The following is a 21,110-nucleotide window of genomic DNA, read 5'->3' as shown; positions in this document are numbered from 1 at the left end:
ACAGCCTGCAGAGGTATGGTCGAGTTGACAGAGTTGGGGGTCAAAATGAGAAATAACAGGGAATACATGCGCCAAGCCCACACCTCCGTAGGACTTACCATCACAAGGCCAAAGACATGAGGGAATAAAGCATTCCATCAGGACGATTATCACAACACATTCCTCATCTGGAAGTGGTGTGAAACACGATCAGAGATTACAATGCAGCTTATCACACAATTGGATCATGTTACCGAAGTGACTGGTAGACATCGGGGTACATCCTGATACGTATCGTCCGAACGAGGCTGGCGGCTAATGTAGAGCTCAGAGGATGTTACATTGCCTACTTTGTTAGGCGCACTAAACAAACACAGAGTTTCCGCACTTCTAGGTTTTATTACAACAGGAATAAAACAACTTTGATAATACAAGGAACTTATGTCAACCATCTTCCCAGTCACTAACTATAAACTCTTTCGCCATGGCAGATCTTGAACACAGAGAGTTGTACGACGTGGAAAGCGACAAAGACGACAAACATGAAAAAGAAGATTATGACGATGAGGATGAAGATGAAGATGAAGACGACAGCCATGATACAGCCTTGACTGAGGCCATCAAAGACATGGAAGCCAGGTTCAACAAACCAAACCCAAGCCAAGCCGACGTTGATGAATTCATCAATCGACATGGTGATGTCGTAACACAGGCTTGGGAGAAGGCGGGTTCATTTTTACATGAGATCATCCTCAAAGTTTCAATGAAGAAGAGTTACACCTGGGGTGACATCGATCACGTTTCTCTCCTTGTCGAAACACTTGTCTCAAGATATCCCCATCTCCTTGAGGCGAAAAACGAAGAGAACCAGACGCCTTTATACCAGGCAATTCGACTAAAGAAATATACTTACAAACTAGTCGACTCTATCTTGCTCAAAAGTCATAATGATCATTTACAGAAAGCACTAGAGTTCTCTTTTGGCGAGGGTTCGTCTATGAAGACATGTTTAACATCAGCCTTTGAGACTTTGGGCGATCCCAGAGCACCGGGGAAAGCCAAGACTCTGTCCAACTTGATTAACAAATCAAGCCCTAAAGCACTAGCAATGTGCGATGGTAATGGAAAATCCCCATTCCATCACGCAGTCAGATATAGCGAGTGCAGTGACGGACGAGTATCTCTGATCAAGAAACTTCTTCATAAAGATAATACGGTGATGGAAACACTCAGAACCAGCTCAAAGCACGAATCATTGAAGACATTTCTGGATCTTCAGTACACTCGAAAAGATGATGGGATAGAATACTCAGTTTATACTGAGCACGAGAGAACAAAATCTGCATTCCAAGCAGAAGAGGCACGAAAGGCCCAGGAGTCGAAGCCACAGGAGACTGCAGATCGAACCTTTTCTAAATCTTTGACCAGTGTGATTCCTATGAAAGAAAAGGATTCTCCAAAGTCAGGATTCCGCGAGAAGGGTCCTAAAGGTCCTGAAGATCGGGAGCGTGGGGGGAAGAAACCTGATCACAACCGAGACTCTCGCAAGCAGCTTGAACCTGAAACAATGACTGAAAATGAGAGGAAACGTCAGCAGCTTAAGGAAGACGAAAGACGACAACGCGAGGGTCTTCAGAACAAGGAGGAAAATGGATACCAACAAAACCTGATGCCAATGTCTCAAGATCCTGTACAGAGAGATCAAGGAGATATGACAGGAGAAATATTGGCCAACATCCGAACGTCTCAACTCAAGGCATCACATGCACCTAACTCACCAATCAAGAGGGTTCCCACAGGGCCAAAGGTGGGTGAAACGGCCAAGAATGGTAGACAAAAGGCCAATACGCGAAAGACACTACCCTCAGATGTTCTGGAGAAAAACTCGGAAAAGGTCTGTGAACTACTCAAGTTGCACTATATGAGAACAAGGAGTATACGAGAGGTCACAGATTTCTTGTACGGAAAAAATCTCAAAGGTAAGTAGAGAAAGGTCAGTTACTCTATTGATGATACCAATACTCATATTGCTAGATGTGCATATCAGCTTCGACTGTCGCGGGCCTCTGTCCGAGACCCACGCCGACATTTTCTCGAAACAGTTCGGTGAAGATGCGGATAGTGGAATCACTTTTGACAAGGTATTGATGTATGCTCGGTTTCCAGTTGTAAGGGTCAAACGTAGCGGAAAACTTGCGCCAGTCCGACGCGCGGGAGGGCGACAGGATATGGAGTTCTTCGCCGAGTGGCTGAAGCGAAAGGGTGTTGAACGAATTCTTAACCTACAGGTTCAAGAAGACAGCCAAGATCCTCACAGTGATGAGTCAATCCAGATTGTGCTGCGAAACTTCACTATTGAACACCTTGACTGGCAAAAGCCGGACCTGGACCCGTCAGTCATCTGTGAAAGAGCCGATATTAGTGAGGTTGATCAAGGTACCTGGAAGCTTACCAGTGCCGATACTTTGATCAAGCCAAGAAAAGACTTGAGACACCTGACATTGAAATGGAGTGGTAGCAATGCTACGCTCAGAGCATGGAGCGAGGTCAGAGGCTTGCCACGACTTTTAGAACTTCGGAAGATTAATATTCATATCCCGGCCGTTTCAGAAGTGAGTTAAGAGCTTCCAGAACTTCCAATAACAGAACACTTATCATTAGTTTCAGCTGCCTGATCATCGTGACTGGATCCGGCGAAACTTGGATCTGTTCCAAGTCCGTCTCGACCAGAGCTACAAGGTGAACCATCCATCCAAGAAGTCAGGCAACCAAACGATAGACAAGATTGGATCCGATCATCACGACATCCAAGTGATTGAAAGCTGGGATGATAGCAAGTTCGAAAACTCAACCACCCGCAAAGTCATACCCAAGTCAACTGGAATGCCTGACGCAGCCCACGAGCATGCATGGATCATACAGATGGAGAAGTTCTCAAAACCAATGAGGGGTCTTTGGGAAGAAACATCGAAAGGATCTGACCATCTTCTTACTTCATCTTCAGAGAAAGCAAAAACTATTTCTACTGCCGACAGTCAGATTTTGTCTACCCTTCAAAAGGACGTTATAGTAGCGCTCATCGACGATGGAGTGGATACACTTGATCTAGCTTTCTCAAACCAATTTGTTGGTGGGAAAACGTTCGACTATCAAGGAGATGATGAGGTAGGCCAGTACTACGTCTCAACAAATGGCCATGGTACCGATATGGCCCGGATGATTTTGAAAGTCTGCCCCATGGCGAGAATTTACTCGATCAAATTGAAGACACAGCCTAGCAAAGGCGGGCAACACTTGACTATCGACGAGTCGTCAATTGCACCTGTAAGTCGACCTGCTACAATTAATCCCATGTGGCCCAGCATTAACTCAAGTTCAGGCAATTGAAGCCGCTTTGGAGAAGAAGGCGGATGTAATCTCCATGTCATGGACAATCCCTATCCCCAAGTCAGGGACTGACAACCGGAAACGAATTGACGACGTACTGAGTTTGGCATGTTCAAAAGACGTTCTGATGTTCTGCTCCTCTCCAGACCAAAGGACACAGATGAAGCATTATCCTTCTCATTACAATCGTGACAAGATATTCTTGATCGGAGCTGCTGACGATAGCGGCACAGCTTTCAACCACTCTGGACCAGACAACGACTTCATCTTCCCTGGCATTAACGTCAACACAGGCAGCAATCGCAACAGATCCTACTCAAACGATCCAGCATCAGCTGTTCAGATGGCCACAGGCTCTAGCATCGCCACAGCTCTTGCAGCTGGTCTAGCAGCAATGGTGACATACTGTTTCAAGACCAGTGCACTTGCTGCTGTCACAACGAGAATAGCGCAGGGGAGACTACATACTGCTAATAGTACTGAACTTGTGAAACCGCAAGATGTGAGTAGAATTGCACACCATGATGGGCTAAAGAAGGTTTTTGACAGAATTGGTACGATGGATGGTGGAAAGTTTATTGAGGTCTGGCGGATATTCAGACCTGCCACTGAATGCTTGACTGATAGCAAGTTGACTCATGAGCAAAAGGTCGCTCATATAATGGAGCTTTGCAGGGACTTGATGAATCGCATGGATTGATAGATGTTATTTCCAAGTTTGGAAGCATTCTATAACTCTGTTTCTTTCTAATATGAATTTCTTCTCACGTTTCTTTCAGCCCTTGATTATTATTTCTCTTAATCACTAGACAAATGTAATAAAGGCTATACACTAAAGTACTTGAGTAGAAATTATTGTCCTAATAGCAATTTAACCTTTTTCAAGTCCTGTCTAGTACTCAACCCATTCCAGCTTCTGATCTTTTATGAAGTAAAAGTTAGTCTTGTTACCTCCCCTGGATACCGCAATTCGGCTGTTCGCCGCTTCATCAGCAACTGTTCTCCATGTGAGATTCCAAACACCAGAGTATGGAGACTCGTAATAACCACCCTCCTTGGCCGTGTAAATGCGCATTTCAAGCACTTCTTTCCCACCAGCCGAGCCCCAGGTAAGTGCAGCGATGTCCCCTCCCTTAGTTGCAGGGATCCGAACAGCCCCTCGATGGCATTCAGACTGATTGGACAGCTGCAAAAACTGGCCGATCACGTTGTCCCACCTTGCTTCCACCACAGTTCCGTCATCTTGCTGGAAATAGAGCCGGATTCCGTGCTTGTCATACATGGGGAAATTCACCACTGCCAGAGCCGAGCCCAAAGTGGCACCCTCAATTGTAGGACCAAATTGCCATGGGGTTTCAGAATTAGCTTGGTAGAGGCTATTGACGATGCCATCTTCGCCTTGGTAGTAAAGGAAAACTTGTTCGTCTCCCCACGACGTGACGGCAAGCTTGCTCGATGGCAATGCCTTGACCTGCTCCTCGTTTAGCTTTCCATCCTTCCATTCAACTAATGGAACCCATATCCGCTCTCGGACATAGCTTTCCTCGTCAAGATAGTAAACTCGGATCTAAATGACATCGTTGTAAGCACAAGCGGCAATGATCAGTCACTAGACACATACAGTAGGCTGGTCCAAAGCTCCCTTCTGCTTCCATGTTGTAGCGGTGATTGGAGTGTGCAGTTTTCCCTTGCCAACCACATCGTTGGTTACATATCGATGTAGCCAACGCTGGTCAAACTATGTGGGAATGGCTTGTCGAATGCAACCATCGGTGTCTGGATGTGATGTTAGTGACGGCGTGTACTGGGATTGAACAGCAGGTCGGGTAGAAACAGAAACGCCTGATTTGAGAATTAACCTTGGAAGAAAATTCGCTAAAAGATATTTGATGGTCAGCAAATGCGCACTGAGAATGGCAAGCCGAGATATCTGGGCGATATTCAAGGTTGTTTGAGGGATAAATACTCACTTCTTCTCTTGGCCAACCCGCAAGAGCGACCGAGGTTTCCTCCACAAATTCAAATAAGGGTTCTTTCTCAGTGATTTCTAGCATCATTTCCTGTCGCGCAGACATACAACATTTACCAAAGAATGGAAAGAGAGAGGTTAGATTTGCTTCTCGAGCTTCCTTGAGTAGGTCCTAGCTCCGGGTCGTGAAAACGCTCGAAGGTACAACATTCTTTCTACCCAATTAAGAGGTAGATAGCCGACGTCGGCTTGAGCTCGGATGTATTTCAGCTTGTCCAACCAGTCAGAAGTGGCGTTGGAACACGCATAGTAATAATTGGTCTGCGCCTTCTCCTCAGTATTATTATTATTATTATTTTTATAATCCTTAAGCTTTTGCCTAGGCTTTTTTAATTTCTTTTAGGTTTTTAATAAAGGTTAATCTATCTATATAAATTAAATTTTTAATAATAATTAAATCTAAGATTCTCTTAAAATAAGGTTTTTTTTATAATATAACTCTTTTAATATAAACTTTATAATAGAGATTATAAAGAAAGCTTTTATTATATTAAAGATAATAATAATTTCTTCCTTTTATAACCTTAATTAACTAATAAATATTATTTAATTAAATAAAATTAATTAAATTAATTAATTTTAATCTCTTATTATATATAGTTAATTTATTATAATTCTTATATATAATATTAATTATTAAGCTAAAAGCTATTAATTTTAATTATTACCTTAATAGCTTATATTTTAATATAATTAAAATTATAATTAAATATAATAAAGATATTAAGCTATATATAGAGATAATAAACCTTTATATAATAATAAAAAAGGATATTTTTATAAAAGTTAAACTAATAGCCTTTATTTATAAGTTAAATCTTTTAATTTTATATAAAAATAATAAGAAAAAAAGGCTAAAGGAAATATAATAGCTTAAAAAAATTATTTTAAAAGAAAAAGTTAAACTATTTAAATAGTAAAATAAATTCCTTAAGGTATTTAATAAGACTATCTTATATAATAAGTAATTTAACTAATTAGAGAGGCAGGTAATAATAGCAGCTAAAGCCTTTAAATTATAGCTAGCTATTAAAAGAAGTCTAAATAAAGAAGCCTAAAGCTAAAGGCTTAGTGCAGATTATCTAGTTAATTAACTAAATAATGCTACTTCTATAATAAGAGATTTATAATATTATTAACTAGGGCTTCTCCTCAGTATAGTCTCTGAGATCTTACACTGCTTTTCCCTTGATGACCGTCAAAATTTCCAGAAAGACATAGCCAAGAGACCAAATGTCAGATGATAAGTCTATGTGTTAGTTCATGGTATTGGTACTGAAGGCGACTTCTGGTGGACAGTAGAGCATCGTTGTTGGTGAGACATGACTCAACATATCGCCAAGGTTAAAGTCGGTCAAAAAAACACGGTCTTCGTTCATGAGAATGTTCTCGGGTTTGATGTCCCCATGGGCAACACATACATGATCATGAAGGAAGCAAATAGCGTTGATTAAGCATCCGAGATGACCAATCAAATATCTTGTCTTGTCCTTGTCCGTGGCGTTTGAAAGATATCCTGCCAGGTTACATTCTGCCACAGGTTGTAAAGAATCCGAAGTAGCTTGGTGATGTGAAACTAGCGACAATCTCGACAATGTTGCTGTGCCGCACACTTTGAAGGATAATGATCTTGTTTCTGGCATTTAATTCACTGCCATCGTTTCTTCGTTCAATGAGTGTCATGGCGTGTTCTTCACCTGTGCTCCGTCGTCTGAGGCGATACACCTTGGCCGACCCTTCTTGTCCCAGCATGCTCTCGACTCCGAGGCTATTCTTCCATGTTTCTTCATCAATAATGGAATGTCCCCTCCGACTGATCGACTCTTTAAGTACTTCCAGCTGCTCCATATCAAGGTTGGCGTAATTCCCAGGGTTTAAGAAGTTCATCAGATGAGTCTCCTTAAGAGGTAGCGTATTTTTACCCTGATCAGCGGTTTGATTTTCTTCGTCAGGAATCGGTGAAAGATTTTCGTCGTCTGAATAGGTTCCTCTAACCTCTGGAAATTCACTATCCAAAGATATAGATTCATCGTCCACCTTGGGTGTTTCTTTAGAGCTTTCGGCAACGTACTCTTCTGGTTTATACGTATTCCTCTGTTCGTCGGTGGTGATAATTGGTTGAAAGAAACGAAATTTCGTAATGTCAACCTTACAGATATCCTGAACATTTGCATCCTCCGCTGTGCTTTTATAAAGCCACCGTCGGACATATCTGGGAACAGCTACAATCATAGCAGAACCCTCCGCCGTTACAGAATCGGCCCATGGGAGAGCTTTCAGTGAGAACTCGTGAATGCAGTTGCCAATATGCTCAAGGTTGGCAGTCGCATCTGGCTCAATCTCCTGATCTTCAGGCCACGGACATAAAGGACATTGGCGAATGTTTGGAAGATATACCTTGCGGCAGGACTCTTGCATAAAAGTGATGTCATCATCAGAAATGGTATCTTGGTGCTTCTCCCTAGTATGTGATGCAAACGCTTCACCAGTTAGGAATGTGCTTGTAGTTTCAATTCCAGGGCACACTGAACATTCCCAGTATGATCCCATGCCATGATCCTGTAGGATATGGTTACGCCATGCATCTCGAGATATATACAGGACTTCTAGATTGCGTCGAAAAGGACCAGCTCAAACCAAGGGACGAGGAAGGACACAGGACACATGTCTTATCTATACTAATGAACGTAGCTCCAGCCGCTGATATCTTTGTGGCTCGCGTGGCGCGAAACAATTCGGACTTACAGAATTCAGCTGGGAATGTAGCTGAGGTAAGCCTTCTACGTAACTGTAGTTTACGTTCTCCCTACTTGCCACCAGGATATCAGCGCAGTCGAGCTAATAGCAACCAAGGCGATAGAGTGGGCGTGGAAAGACTGCTCTGCAGATATCATTACAATGTCGTTTGGGTTCGATGGTGACCAATACGTCGACGGCAAGCCCATTGTCAGTAATGCAATACTCAAGGCGCTTATTGGGACGGGTCAACGAATTCTCTTCTTTGCAGCAGCCGCAAATGAAGGCGGCAATAGGAATGAAATGTTCCCAGCAAGCAATCAAAACGTCATGTCTATCCGCGGGAGCGACGATCGTGGCTGGGCCTGCAACTTCAACCCTCCGCCAGACTACAACGCAGAGACGTGCTTTATGACCCTTGGAGTTGATGTCCCAGGCGCGTCTCTAGTAAACAGTGATGATGAAGGTGGGGAAATATTGAAATCAGGGACGTCAGTTGCGACACCGATCGCCGCAGGGATTGCTGCGATGCTACTGGGTTATGCAAAGATACATGAGAAAGAGTTGCACCTGCTGCTTGGGCCAAGAGATAAGGAGAAATTATGGAAGATTAGTAGGATAAGCGGGATGAGCAAGTTGTTTGGAAAGATGTCGAAGGAAATGATGGAGAAGTGGTCATACTTGAACATTGATGAGTTTACTGACTGTACACATACCCTCAGGTTGTCTTTGATAGCTAATGCGGTTAGGGAAGCGAAGGACTGAAATGTGTTTAGCACTCAATTAGTACTCCAGGATCGCGACAGCTCCAGCAGCTGGTGTGACAACCATGGTGACGTTCTGTTTCAAAATAAGCGCCTTGGCCGCTGTCCCGACGAGAACAGTACCGAGGAAACCTTCTACTGCTGCTAGGACTGAACTTATGAAACCGTAAGAAGTGGGAAGTATTGAGCATCATGACAGGTTGAAGACGGTTTTTGAAAGAACCGGCGATAGATGGTGGAAAGTTCATTGCGGTTTGACGCATATATGGACTCCTTTGTTAAGAGCACTACTATATGGAACAAAGTTTAAGTTCAAGCTCCCTTAGTCCCCTTGCTGCCTCTTGAAGTGCATTCACTACATCGATAAGAAATATGCCTTGCAGCTCCTCATTCTCCAAATTATTCTCCCCAAGTCCAAAGTCACACCCTAGGCACTTCCGAACAATAGTTGTATACCGAGGGCCCATACGATTTCGTAACATGGGACTTTGTGCTAGCTTCTCTGCAGCATGGTAGTCAACCTGTTTCTTTGCAGGCAAATTCCTCAGAACTCCGCGCCGGAGTATGCGCCACGGCTTGCTATATCCTAGTTCTAGTAACACCAGACCAAAGCTAAAAAGAACCTCGTTCCGCACGGCGTCGTATGGCAGGGAAACGGCTGCATCCTTGCCTTTACCCGTTATATCCGCTTTCGAGAATTCGACTTTGAAATATGGTGAGGTAAGACTAAGATTGGTCGAGTCTTCTAGCCAGTCCTTAATACCGAAGAACTGAACGTGTCTGCTTTGCCACATCTCTGGTAACCAGGGTGTTGAGTGGTACTGTAATACCGCACAAGCCAAGGAACTTGCTATTTGTGCCATGGCGCTTCTCGGTAGAATCCGGGAGAACTCGTCTTCCGCAACCCATGAGATCATTTCCGCCAGACTCATTTGTGAGTTTGTGGGAAATCGTGGCGAGGATGGCACGTAAAATCGGTAGAGCCCACTGTGCTGTATGTATCCGACGTAAGTTGGCTCACAAGCTGAGTGAGTTGTCTGGAAGTGCTGACATATATCGTCGATGACTTCCAGATTTTTGAATTGCGTGTCGTCTTGGTGAGCATCATCTTGTTGGCTTTCATTTAGGTCTTCTAACTCGTTCGGCTTCAAAGAAAGTGCCTGGAACCGCACAACTTTTGTTATCTTTGTTGTAGTGAGTGTCTGGTATGATATTGATTGTCCTGAAAGCTTGTTAGGCGTTCGTTGAGCTGACTCCAGGGCCAAAGGCTGCGAGTGCTTTTCTAGCGTATCGACAACATTCAGCCAGTTCTTGTCGAGTTCTGGTTTGACCACAGGCGATGAGTTGGATGAGGGCTGATACGCCCTTGTATCATCGACGCACTCAATCTCAAGCCAAAGTGGGGATATCTCCGATTCTGATGGAGTCACAACGGCTTCAAACTTGATACCTTTCCCCAATTGGGGTGGTTTATTGCCTTCTTGGAAGGCAATGCTGGCTACATGTCGTTGATGCAAAGCACAGGACCATCTGAGGGCTAGTGTTTCATATAGACTAGACGACGCCGCCCTGATCTGACGATACATCTCGAGGCTATTCCAGTAACTAGGTTTTGTGCAAGTTGCGGGTTGATCTGGAGAGGAGCTCGCAAAACCTGGATCTTTCAGTTCGTCTATTATTTGAGACGTTATTCGATTGAAGTCGGATGTGAAACTTCGGAGGTCTTCGATAGCTTCCTGAACAATATCTTTCTTGACGCATAGCTTGAATTGTTTTCGGAATATTTCTACAGACAGACCCTGAGTGATGATGTCAAAACAGTGATTTTGTATGGTTCAGATGACAAACCTACCTGAGTCGGCTTGGTGGAAGAAACACGAAAGCCCTCAACCTCAGAGCAGATCGCTTGTAGACTGTCATGAATCTCATCCAGCGTGGCCTTCCAGCTCCCGAATGCATCTCGCAGGGTCTCCGCCCTTGTGTGGTCTAATCCACGAATGCCGAGGTCATCCCAACTGCGCTCACCGGAGATAAGACTCCTAGCCTTTTCACCATCTTTTGTCACAGCTGTGAGTAGCTTGGTAACATCACCCCTAAAAATGGTCTTCTGGGCGTTCAGGATGGTATCTAGTCGGGAGAGTGCTCGCGAGTGTTGCCGAAAGCCGCTAAAGGTCTTCGAAACCGTCTGGTATCGATTATACGCTTCTAGAACGATGGGGATGCCTCCAAGCACGACACCGACAATTTCAAAGCCGCTCATGATTACCGGCGACAACCAGATGAGGCCAGGACTCAGTCTTTATTCTTTTTCACGAGACCGATTTGTTGTGATGAGAGATTATGTGCATAGTCCTTGGGTTCTTTCAGCCTCATGCAGGCCTGGGCTGGTATACCCCGCAGCTGACAACATGATCAACCACAACATGGTTGATAAGCAATCATCGCATTTGTTCATATTCGTATTTATCTTTTTCCTGTACTGTTTTGTGTTTACTCCAGAGTTCCCTATTAAGATCATCTGATTATAAAACTTGGTCTCCTATTCTATCCATCTGATAACCGCACCGATTTATAGTCCTGATGGGGAGCCAGCAGCGAACAAAGGCACTGAAATAATGCAGGAGTATGCTTCACAGGTTCTGTTACCTGATTCCGATACCTCAATCAGCGGGCCAGATTCCGATGGGGAATTGTCTTCTGGGCTATTCAACACTTCGAAAGGATACATCGACGTGCAGAGCTGGCTCCCAGAGCCGTCGGAAGACTCTATTCTTGGTCTTGCGGGGACTCTTTTTGAGACAATACTAGCCTTGTTCATTCCTCTGGCTCGTCACTTGGCAGACGATAAAGGCCCTAATGATTACGCCATAGACTCAAAGGAGTTGCTTCGGGAGGTTGAGCGACTCTTCTTATGGGGTGATAGCTTCTCCACTGGTAGTGGCCAATTGGACGATATACTATCGAAATCCAGCGAGCTGCGACAAAGTGTATTCTCGACGTTATACGAACTGGGCGTGACTTTGAAGAACACAGCTCTGCGGACATGTTATTCTCCTGGCAGCTATGCAACTGACGGCTTAGATGTTCCAATGCGAGAACTACAGGGCTTGTTAGAACAGACTTCAAGCCTTCTTTATGGTTCTGTTGGTCTAGATGGCAAGGACGCTGACTCGGAAAGCGGCTCTTCAACAAGCGATTTATCCGAATGTTTCGAGGATATCTCCACCTACATTGATTGCCTAATGGACTTGTCCATTGCACTCGAAAATCCAGTCTTGGATCTCGAAACAGTTGACGCCACAATCCCGATCTTCGAGGATCTCGAGACCTTTGATGTATCATCTTCACAGGCTTCGGCATTCTGCCGCAAGATCCGCGATCGGTTCCCCAAACTCGAAAAGTGGCTTGTGGAGAGACTGGGAGAGAATAATGCACGCCGAGCCTCAACTTTGAAAGAGACACGCGAGCGGATTCTGGATTTTGAGGCAGCAATGTCTAAGATAACAAAGTGGACCATTGATGAGCCCGTAGCGTCTGCATTCGCCAGTGAAGCACTCTTCTCAGATAGTCAGCCGAAACCAACAGAGACGACCGGCTCAACTAATCTATCAGACCCTGTGTTTGACAAGTCGAATCACGACTATTCAAAACACCCTACTCCTACATCTGGGCCGATGAGACGAGTCACTCATATCCCAGCTAGCAATGCGTCCTTTGCAACTTTTGCTTCATTCTCAACTAAAGCCTCAGCAATCACTGACGGAAGACCACGGGTCCCGCCACTTCCAGAGGAGGCCTTCGAGGACAAGCCCTTCTCATGTCTAGCTTGCCATCAAGTTATTGCGATCAAAATGGCTCGCAAGGATTGGAAGTACTGCACCCGGTTCCCCAGTCTGTGGCTTTTACTAACTCGGTATAACCTAGGAAGCATATTTTCTCAGATCTTAGCCCATACTCGTGTACCGTACGAACATGCGCCACGGAGACCAAATTGTACAGTTCAACACGAAGTTGGGTCGATCACGAGGCCTGGCACCGTCCACGGAGCTGGCAGGGTTCCGAATGCCCCTTCTGCTATAAAACGCCCTCTCTAACGTCCGCGCGATCGTATTACAAGCATGTCGCCGAACATCTTCGGGAAATATCTCTCGCGGCGCTGCCCTATAGCTCTGATTCAGATGCAGAATCCTCAAGTTCAGACGAAAAGTCGGAAGGTTGGTCAACAGTTCTCGATTTTGCTGAAGTAACAGAGGCGAAGGAGGAGCTCATCGGTATACGGTCTGCTATACCTGCGCCATCTGGGATTCTTCCGCGAAAACACCCTACCCGAATCATACGAGATCAAATGGCTTTAGAAGAAATGAGACATGGACAGCGAGCTTCAAAGCCTAGGGTTAATAACAGAGGAGGCCCTCCACCTAGTACGCGTGGCTTTGATAAGATTCGAAGTTATGAAGGCCCATGAGATTATTCCCCAGAAAAATTTAAAGTCGATCGATGAAAACAATTGGGTTCCATTATAATATGAGTGAAGCTAGTGTCTTGAATGATTGATTGAGTGACAAATTGAAGTTTCAATGAGGAAGAATAATTACTATACAATAGCTCGATGAAAGCTTATTCTATTACTTGCACATTTTTACTTTAGACTGTTTGACTTTTATCCAAGTTATATCGCATTTATCAATGTTTAAATCCTACAATAATAGTATCTTGCAGTATTAACCGCGATTCTTAGCGGATGGCAGTTAAGTACCAAGGGTGTCACGTGTTGGTATCCCCACATGCTGTCCAGGTGCTACTCATCGTGCCAAAAGTTCACGTGCTATGTATGATTCACGTGTCGAGTCACGTGTCGTCAACCACCGATCTTATGCTCATTGTTTATGCCTTGAATCTACATAACTATTTTCATAGATAGGGATGATTGTCCGATTATCTGTATTTTCTTTTTTTTTTTCTTTTTTGCCATTGAGGAATTTGATTGAGGCTATATCAGACGGTTGGCAACGTGAAACTGACGATGATTAACAAATCCTGAATCACCTCGCGAAAACATTGATTATATACATTCTCTGTCAACTTCGTCAGCTAGCCCCTGCAAAGGGACAGTCAACCAGTGTTCATTATTTCTCTATATAAAAATAGAGTCGCAAAGTATAATATTCTGCGCAAAAGCGCGTAAAATATCAACATTCCCGACGCGACAATGCGACTTGAGTTACCCTGTAGAGATATAGATCAACCAAAGTTTAAAAGCATATCCGTATATCCGAAATGATAATGCGAAAATCAGCTAACACATGCACCAAGCTATGCGAAAATAGTCAACCGTGTCCAGCCGTGTTCAAATGTCAAACCACAACAGTCAGCACTAAAGGACTCATAACACCCAAAACCTCGTGTAGGTATCTTGGCATTGCTGACCGACGACAAAGGATGGCACGAGCTTAACCAAAACCGGATCAACTTCCAGGATAAGATTAGACGAAACGTTTGCCATCCTGTCGGCGAAAGAAACGAAGCGACTTCGGCCTACGCAATGATCAGCAGATGGTGGAAGCAATGGAACCCAGAAAAGAAGGATTTTTTCCACTTAGTGAGATCCTGGTTTTTATCATGTCAGAAAATTCCACCTTTTACCCTCCGATCGGAGAGCCAGGAACAAAAAAACCTTCAAATGCTGGGCAGGATCCATAGTTCTACGTAAAAGAAATGGTTTCGCGAGTAAGGGAAGCGGCCGAGAGATCCACTTTGGCTTGGGTAATTAATCAATGCAGGGAAACAGGAAGGTAAAAAGAAACTGATGACTAGAAATGATTCAGAGATCAAGGCTTGAAGAAGCTTAAATGGAATGACCTCTGATGAAAGAATAGTGGCGATACGTAGACGTCCGAATGGCAAATGCCGTGTCGGATCCGGGACTGAGTTACGGCAGACGGAGTCAAACTACGCCATCAAACTCCACTGGAGACAAATTTTCAGGGCATTTCTTGCGCTGTAAATGAAAAACGTCAACGGAGGCGAAAGATCCACTATTCCGCGACCCACTCCGAACGGATCTGCCGGGGTCTCCGAGAACCAATCACGTTTCACTTAAAGATCAAAATATGAGCTGAGCATCAACAGATTCATTTGTGATGCTGTCTCTCATTTCAAGGGACCTTCCTAACAGAGACTTTGTTCTCAATCCCTGAACATGTTCATCTCACTCTATCACGTAATAATGCAATCTGTCCCCCACGGGGTTACTCGCAGATGGTACAACATCATGTGCTGAAGAAGAGTCAATGTGACTAAAACCTCTAATGCTGATCCTCCCATTGGCTCAGAATTACAAAGAATTATGTATGGAAGGAATTGAAAAGCCTAAATACGGAGTAAGCGCGGGTTTGACACTAAAACCCGTTGTTCTAAAGTCCCGGTCCCCATCGGAACCATGCCATAGCTCCCGCCACAACCTCCGATCGGAGCTTCAGGCCTGGGGTACAAGCCTCAACAGCAGGAAAAAAGGGTGATATATATGGAGAACTCCGGTCCGCTAATAACGTCAGGGTCCGCACATTCACATTGATCTGCTCTTCCTTTCGTTTTCTACTCTTCTTCTGCCCTTCTTCCTAATTCACTCTCTATTCCATTATTGTGAGGTCCTACAAGACATTCATTCCTTCGGATCACCACATACACCACTGTGTATCCTTGGTTGGACGTCGCAGTCAACCCTTCAACATGGGTATCATGAACTTTACAAAGCGGTCCTCCGCAGAGAAATCCGCCACCGAACCACCAATGACAAATAACGACACAAGCGCCTCAGATAACGATCAACCGAAAGACGCGACAGATTTCCAAGAAGTCCCCGCTGGCACCGTCGAGAAGGGCAACATCTTCGACCAAGGCGGCAAGACATACCGAACCCTCGGCCGCTGGGACACAATCCTTATCCTCTTCACAAATCAGCTTGGCCTGGGTATCTTGTCCCTACCAGCGACGATCAAGACCCTCGGTATCGTGCCAGGAATTATCGCCATTCTGGGCATCGGCGCAATCTCATGGTATGCTGCATATTGTCTGCTGCAATTCTATCGCAAATATCCCAATGTTGTCAGTATCGTTGAGATGACAAGGATCGTCGGTGGACCGTGGTTCGAGACGCTGGCTGGTTTCGTTATGATGATCCAGGTCGTCTTTATCGTGGCTTCCGCAACTGTCACTCTGTCCGTCGCGCTCAACACTCTCAGCAGCCATGCGACTTGTACTGTCATCTGGATTCTGGTGGCTTGCGTGGCTTGTTACCTGCTATCTATCCCACGAACCATGAAGTTTGTTTCGAAGGCTGGTGTTCCCAACGCCGTTAGTGTCGTGTCTGCTTGCTTGATCGTTTTGATCAGTTTGGCTGTTTCTGGACCTGCAACTGCCCCTGCCGATTGGCACAGGGAACTTAAGGTTGTTGGAAACCCCACGTTCCGCGATGGCCTTAACGCTTGCCTGCGCGTGGTTTTCTCCTACGCCGGTACCTTTACATTCCCGTAAGTTGACTCCAAAACCACCAAAACCGAGTTTCAAGACTAACATTCAAAACAGCTCATATATGGCCGAGATGAAGGCTCCCGAGAAGGATTTCAAATTTGCCTTGGCTGTTCTCGAAATTGGAAGTACTCTCTTCTATATCGCCATGGCCGTTGCCTTGTACTGCCTCGCAGGCGATCTCACTACATCTCCCGTCCTCAGCGCCGCCTCTTCGATCCCCGCAAAGGTCGCCTACGGAATTGTCCTCCCAGCTGTCGTCGCCACAGCCCTCTCGATCGGCCACACCGGCTGCAAATACGTCTACGTTACCCTCATGCGCCAGATGCGATCTACCCACCAGGTCACAGATAACAGCGTCAAGTCCTGGGTCACCTGGATTCTTTCCGTTACTGGATTCTGGGCTTTGATCTTTGTTATTGCGAATGTCATTCCCATCTTTGACTCTATCTTGTCAATCACATCTGCTACAACCATTCCCTGGTTTACCTACGGGTTTGCCGCCATCTTCTGGCTGCATCTTAACAAGGGTCTTTACTTTTCTTCATGGCAGAAGATGCTGCTTACAGCTTTGAACGTCACCATGATTGGAGTGACACTGTTTTTGAACGCGGGTGGATTGTGGGCTGCTATCACGGAGTTGTTGGATCTGTTTGCGAAGAACGAAGATGGCATTGGGGGTGTTTTTTCATGTGGAGACAACTCTATCTTTTAAGCCAGTTTTAAATAGTGTTTTTTTAAAGAACATCATATTTTATTGTTATTACGGATTACATGATTCCCGATGAGTCCCTTCCAGACTGCTGTGATTAATATTAATTCATTGCTTACCCTCCTTCGATGTGGTGAAGCCACTTCTGTATAAAGACTCGTAATCGATACGTCTACCACATCTTAAACTCGTCCAAGTATTTGACCGTGTATTCAGGGATGTCTTCATGATCGCAGCCTATTTCACTGAATTGGAGAGCTTAACTCCAAACTCCTCTATGAACTCCTTCATGAATTTCAAGCTTGCATCTGGATCCGACTGCACCCTTTGCCAATTCCTCAAGATCTCAGTCACTTTACCGAGCCCTTCCCAAATCTGTATAAACTTATTCGGAGTGGGGGTACCTAAACTCTCAAAAGCCGCTTTCATAGCATCTCGTTGCTTAATCTGCTTCAAGCGTTCCGCGGGAATGGCAGCGATGGCGTCACTGTTGCGATTCGCTATCCGTATTCCCAGAATGCTAGTCTTGACACAGTAGAGTATCATGGCTGCAAGACCAGCTCCGAGTGCTGTGGCAACGCTAGATCCCGTGTGTTCTGTGGTTCCCTTCTCTTGGTTTGGCATGGACGATTTCCTTCTGACTTGATCCTCAACCACATGTACACCGGGTAAGATGAAGGTGATATCTTCAGGCGTCCAGTTGAATACAGTACCGTCAGAATTTGCAGCCCCAATGCGAAAGAACTTCTTAGGAAATGGAGCACTAGGGTAGTCAGCTCCTGTAAACTTCCCTTTGTCTGGTGCTGAACAAAACATCAAGACATTTGCATTAATGGCTTGCTGTAGGACCTTGTATACAGGATTGTCGGTGGTTTGGCTCTTATCCATCGGCAAAGTCCACGACATGGAGATGACATCTGCTTTCTTGTCTAAGGCCGCTTGAATTGCCTGTGAACTGTCAACGTCGATGTAGATGTCGATGAGAAGGGTGGCAATACTTACACGAGCTGCGTAGTTGGCATGAATAGTAAAGTTCCCATTGGGATCATTAAAGGTCTTGAGGCGAATAGGATATATTTTGGCCATTGGGCAAACACGTAGTATCATGCGAGCCATCGTTGTGCCGTGGCCCTTTGCGGATAGGTACGGTGGGTTAACTCTCTCATCGTGGAAGTCAAAACTTTTCCCTTCCAAAATTTGGTTTGGTTGGTCAATCTTGAACTTATCCACTCCGTCGTCGATCAAGGCTATAGTCACAGGCCTTTCAACCTGTTCGGCGGTCCCCATATTCTGGTTCATTTCCAGAAATCTTTGAAATGTGCTATCCCAGAATGGTTCCATAACAGATGCAAAGTCCTCAACGGACTTCAACCACTGATGAGCATTGATGCCTTTGTCGGGAGTATGTAAACTTGTGGAATGCACGCCATGATGCGTTATTCCTTGCTCAGTACCAGTGGTTAGGTCAACCAACTTTACTTTGATTGACACTGACGCAGGGTCTTCGAAATTCATCTCTCGGGTGGAAGAAGGTGACTCGCTGAATAGAAGATCGCGGTTCTTGTTGAGCCTGCTCTGGAAGTCCCCTATCTTATTTTCGATCCACTCCTTACTGTCACATATCTTTATTGCGGTCAGCGTACGAGCAACTATGACAGATAAAAACATACCATGTGAGCTGGCGGCCGAACTATCTCAACCTCTTGGAGAAAGCGCATTTTTGGGAGAGCATCCTTATGACTCCAAGCCCGGAGGACAGCATTACTACCACTCCACATTAGAGTTAGCTTTCTTATTTGTGATTCCATCACCAGATCATGGCCATTGGAGCCTTCAGAGGTAGGTATTTCCATCCGACTTCCGATGTGCAGTATTGTCTCTGGATCCATGTCCGTCTTCTTCCAGTCGAGATGCTCAATAATAAACTTCCCCAAGGTTTCTTGTATTGTTTGATCGCCGTGAACTCCCTGGCCCACGTCCACGGGTTCTTCCACTGACAACTTGATGATGTGCCGCACACCCTTCCCATAAAGCCAGTCGAGGAAATATTTCATATCTTTACGACCAAACGATGATTTTTGAGAGATTTTGAAGGATGCTTCCTTTTCCGATGGAGTGGGCTTGTTGATAACTTGAACGTACGGAAACGTTGCGTATTGCAGTACTGGATCGAACTTATATCCTAGCAACTGTCCTGCACCAAATATCCTCTTGAAGTCTGTCCAAGATATCGGTGATGGTGAACCACGATAGTCAAACCCGGTTTGGATGTCTTGTTGTCTATGTTAGCTAGAGTCATAGCATACACCACGTCGTTACTCGTACCATTCGTGTTTTTGCCGTATAGAAAGAACATGACCATCTCAGGGTTGCGTGTTCTCATGTAGTAAAGCTTCAGCCTCTGAAGGATCTTGTTGGAGTTGTTGATGTGATTGCGAATTTTCTGTTCTTTCTGTGCTGCCGCTGACTGATCGGACGCCGAGGCACCATTTTCAGACTCTCCTATCTTTTCATGGCCTGTGTTGCTCCGTCTAATTGCAGTGTTTGGAGGCGTTTCTGTTTGGCGAACAGGCTCAATTATCTTGATGCGCATTGGTCCATCAGTATCGGCTGTTGTGCCCGAGCGGTTTCTACTCGACTCTCTACGAGCACTTTCGGCGTTGACAAGTGGCTGGTAGTCTTTGATAAACAACTCGTCTCCCTTGAGTCTTGCTTGCTCTTCCTCCTTCTTCTTTTGTCTGAGTAGCTCTCGTTCCTCGGTAGCAGTCAATGCCTGGCCTTTCCGAATGGACCTCTCTCCATCACGATCTCCAGATACTCTTGTTGTGGTTTCAGCCTTGGATTCTCGTTTCCTGGCATGTAGTCTCAGATCCCTAGTGGGCAATTTATGCACTTCTCTCGGCAAATTAGAAGGCTCTGGGGCTGCTCTTGGAATGGCCTTCGATCTGCTCATCTGCTGTTCCCAAATTCTTCTCGTATTCTCATGCTCCTGAAATACAGAGCAGTCATCTTTGTCACATATATCGAGAAATGTCTTTGCTGTCTTGGGCTTATTTAACCTTTCAAAACGATCTTTCTGAATGAGTAAATCGATAAGTGCTACTCTTTGCTGATTACACTTTTGAAACTGAACTGCATGGTGCATGGGTGTCTTCTTCATATTGTCTCCAATACTGAGAGTTTCGTTGGTGGCGTTTTCCATTAATACCTTTAATGATTTCCAGTTGAGCCTTTCCCCAAATGCAGCATGTAGTGCTGTTTCTGTTCCATCGTGGGCATAGGATAAGGCGTCGTTAAGGCTGTTTATCGCATCTGGCTGATTCTTGTGCTCGACACAACTGGATATCATATACTCTAGCAGGCGGTCTTGACACCACCTAATAGCCATCAAGATAGGGGTTTTCTTGTCCTTGTTAGGGACTGCAACGAGATCTGGCGCCTGCTCTACCAGTCTCTTGACAAGAAGTTCTACATTCTCTGGTATCAGGCCATTGTGCTTGACCACTTCAACGAGCATGTGGAGGATGTTGCCTGTGTGATCGTTACATTGACGGGTAACATCACTGAATCGACGAATGAATTCATCAACTTGGATGTGACTTGTGAACTCTCTCTTGGTCCTTATCGCGTCACCCGCCTGCTCTAGACGGGTTGCCCAGGTCGGGTCAGGATGTTGGGAGTGATAATGTTGATCATTATCGTCGTCAGCCTCGTCTTCAGCCAATTCAAATTCAGCTTCAGGAAACTCCATATAATCTTGTTGGATATCATTTGCCATGCTGGTAGTCCAAAAGTTGGCTTGTTCTTTCGTTGAGTGATTTGTGAAAATGGAAAGAAAGGTTCCTTGGATAATAGCCGACAACGAAACGAGGCTGTGGGATCAATGTGAAGAACTGTTTTGGGCGCTTACATGCAGATACCCCGCACCAGCTGAAAGTCATATTACACAGTATGAACTGATTGCCAAGGCTAAAGG

General features: G+C 45.0%; 7 protein-coding genes across 7 annotated transcripts; 3 read left to right on the top strand and 4 right to left on the bottom strand.

The window, feature by feature from the left end:
- Window positions 1-463: 463 nt before the first annotated feature.
- On the top strand, window positions 464-4,066 carry FSST1_002859 (S8 family peptidase; the record flags this gene model as incomplete). The annotated part of the gene is made up of 4 exons (XM_083228888.1): window positions 464-1,958; window positions 2,014-2,591; window positions 2,647-3,303; window positions 3,359-4,066. The coding sequence occupies 4 exons, from the start codon at window positions 464-466 to the stop codon at window positions 4,064-4,066; spliced, it is 3,438 nt and encodes a 1,145-aa protein (XP_083086289.1).
- Window positions 4,067-4,258: 192 nt separating this feature from the next.
- Window positions 4,259-5,021, bottom strand: FSST1_002858 (uncharacterized protein; the record flags this gene model as incomplete). Its single annotated transcript, XM_083228886.1, has 2 exons — window positions 4,259-4,933; window positions 4,977-5,021. The coding sequence occupies 2 exons, from the start codon at window positions 5,019-5,021 to the stop codon at window positions 4,259-4,261; spliced, it is 720 nt and encodes a 239-aa protein (XP_083086288.1).
- Window positions 5,022-6,919: 1,898 nt separating this feature from the next.
- Window positions 6,920-8,340, bottom strand: FSST1_002857 (uncharacterized protein; the record flags this gene model as incomplete). The annotated part of the gene is made up of 2 exons (XM_083228885.1): window positions 6,920-7,954; window positions 8,206-8,340. 2 exons carry the CDS (start codon window positions 8,338-8,340, stop codon window positions 6,920-6,922), a joined length of 1,170 nt encoding a protein of 389 aa, XP_083086287.1.
- Window positions 8,341-9,185: 845 nt separating this feature from the next.
- Window positions 9,186-11,155, bottom strand: FSST1_002856 (uncharacterized protein; the record flags this gene model as incomplete). The annotated part of the gene is made up of 2 exons (XM_083228884.1): window positions 9,186-10,694; window positions 10,748-11,155. The coding sequence occupies 2 exons, from the start codon at window positions 11,153-11,155 to the stop codon at window positions 9,186-9,188; spliced, it is 1,917 nt and encodes a 638-aa protein (XP_083086286.1).
- Window positions 11,156-11,510: 355 nt separating this feature from the next.
- On the top strand, window positions 11,511-13,360 carry FSST1_002855 (uncharacterized protein; the record flags this gene model as incomplete). Its single annotated transcript, XM_083228883.1, has 2 exons — window positions 11,511-12,766; window positions 12,820-13,360. 2 exons carry the CDS (start codon window positions 11,511-11,513, stop codon window positions 13,358-13,360), a joined length of 1,797 nt encoding a protein of 598 aa, XP_083086285.1.
- Window positions 13,361-15,624: 2,264 nt separating this feature from the next.
- FSST1_002854 (transmembrane amino acid transporter protein-domain-containing protein) lies at window positions 15,625-17,137 on the top strand (the record flags this gene model as incomplete). Its single annotated transcript, XM_083228882.1, has 2 exons — window positions 15,625-16,424; window positions 16,480-17,137. 2 exons carry the CDS (start codon window positions 15,625-15,627, stop codon window positions 17,135-17,137), a joined length of 1,458 nt encoding a protein of 485 aa, XP_083086284.1.
- Window positions 17,138-17,371: 234 nt separating this feature from the next.
- FSST1_002853 (S8 family peptidase) lies at window positions 17,372-20,912 on the bottom strand (the record flags this gene model as incomplete). The annotated part of the gene is made up of 4 exons (XM_083228881.1): window positions 17,372-18,082; window positions 18,137-18,757; window positions 18,805-19,406; window positions 19,460-20,912. 4 exons carry the CDS (start codon window positions 20,910-20,912, stop codon window positions 17,372-17,374), a joined length of 3,387 nt encoding a protein of 1,128 aa, XP_083086283.1.
- Window positions 20,913-21,110: the final 198 nt, after the last annotated feature.

This window comes from Fusarium sambucinum, chromosome I (assembly GCF_050947815.1).
Source record: "Fusarium sambucinum isolate potato_lamoka chromosome I, whole genome shotgun sequence".
Classification (NCBI taxonomy): Eukaryota; Fungi; Ascomycota; class Sordariomycetes; order Hypocreales; family Nectriaceae; genus Fusarium; species Fusarium sambucinum.
The sequence above is the reverse complement of the archived record's forward strand: the minus strand, read 5'-3'. Positions and strand labels throughout refer to the sequence as shown.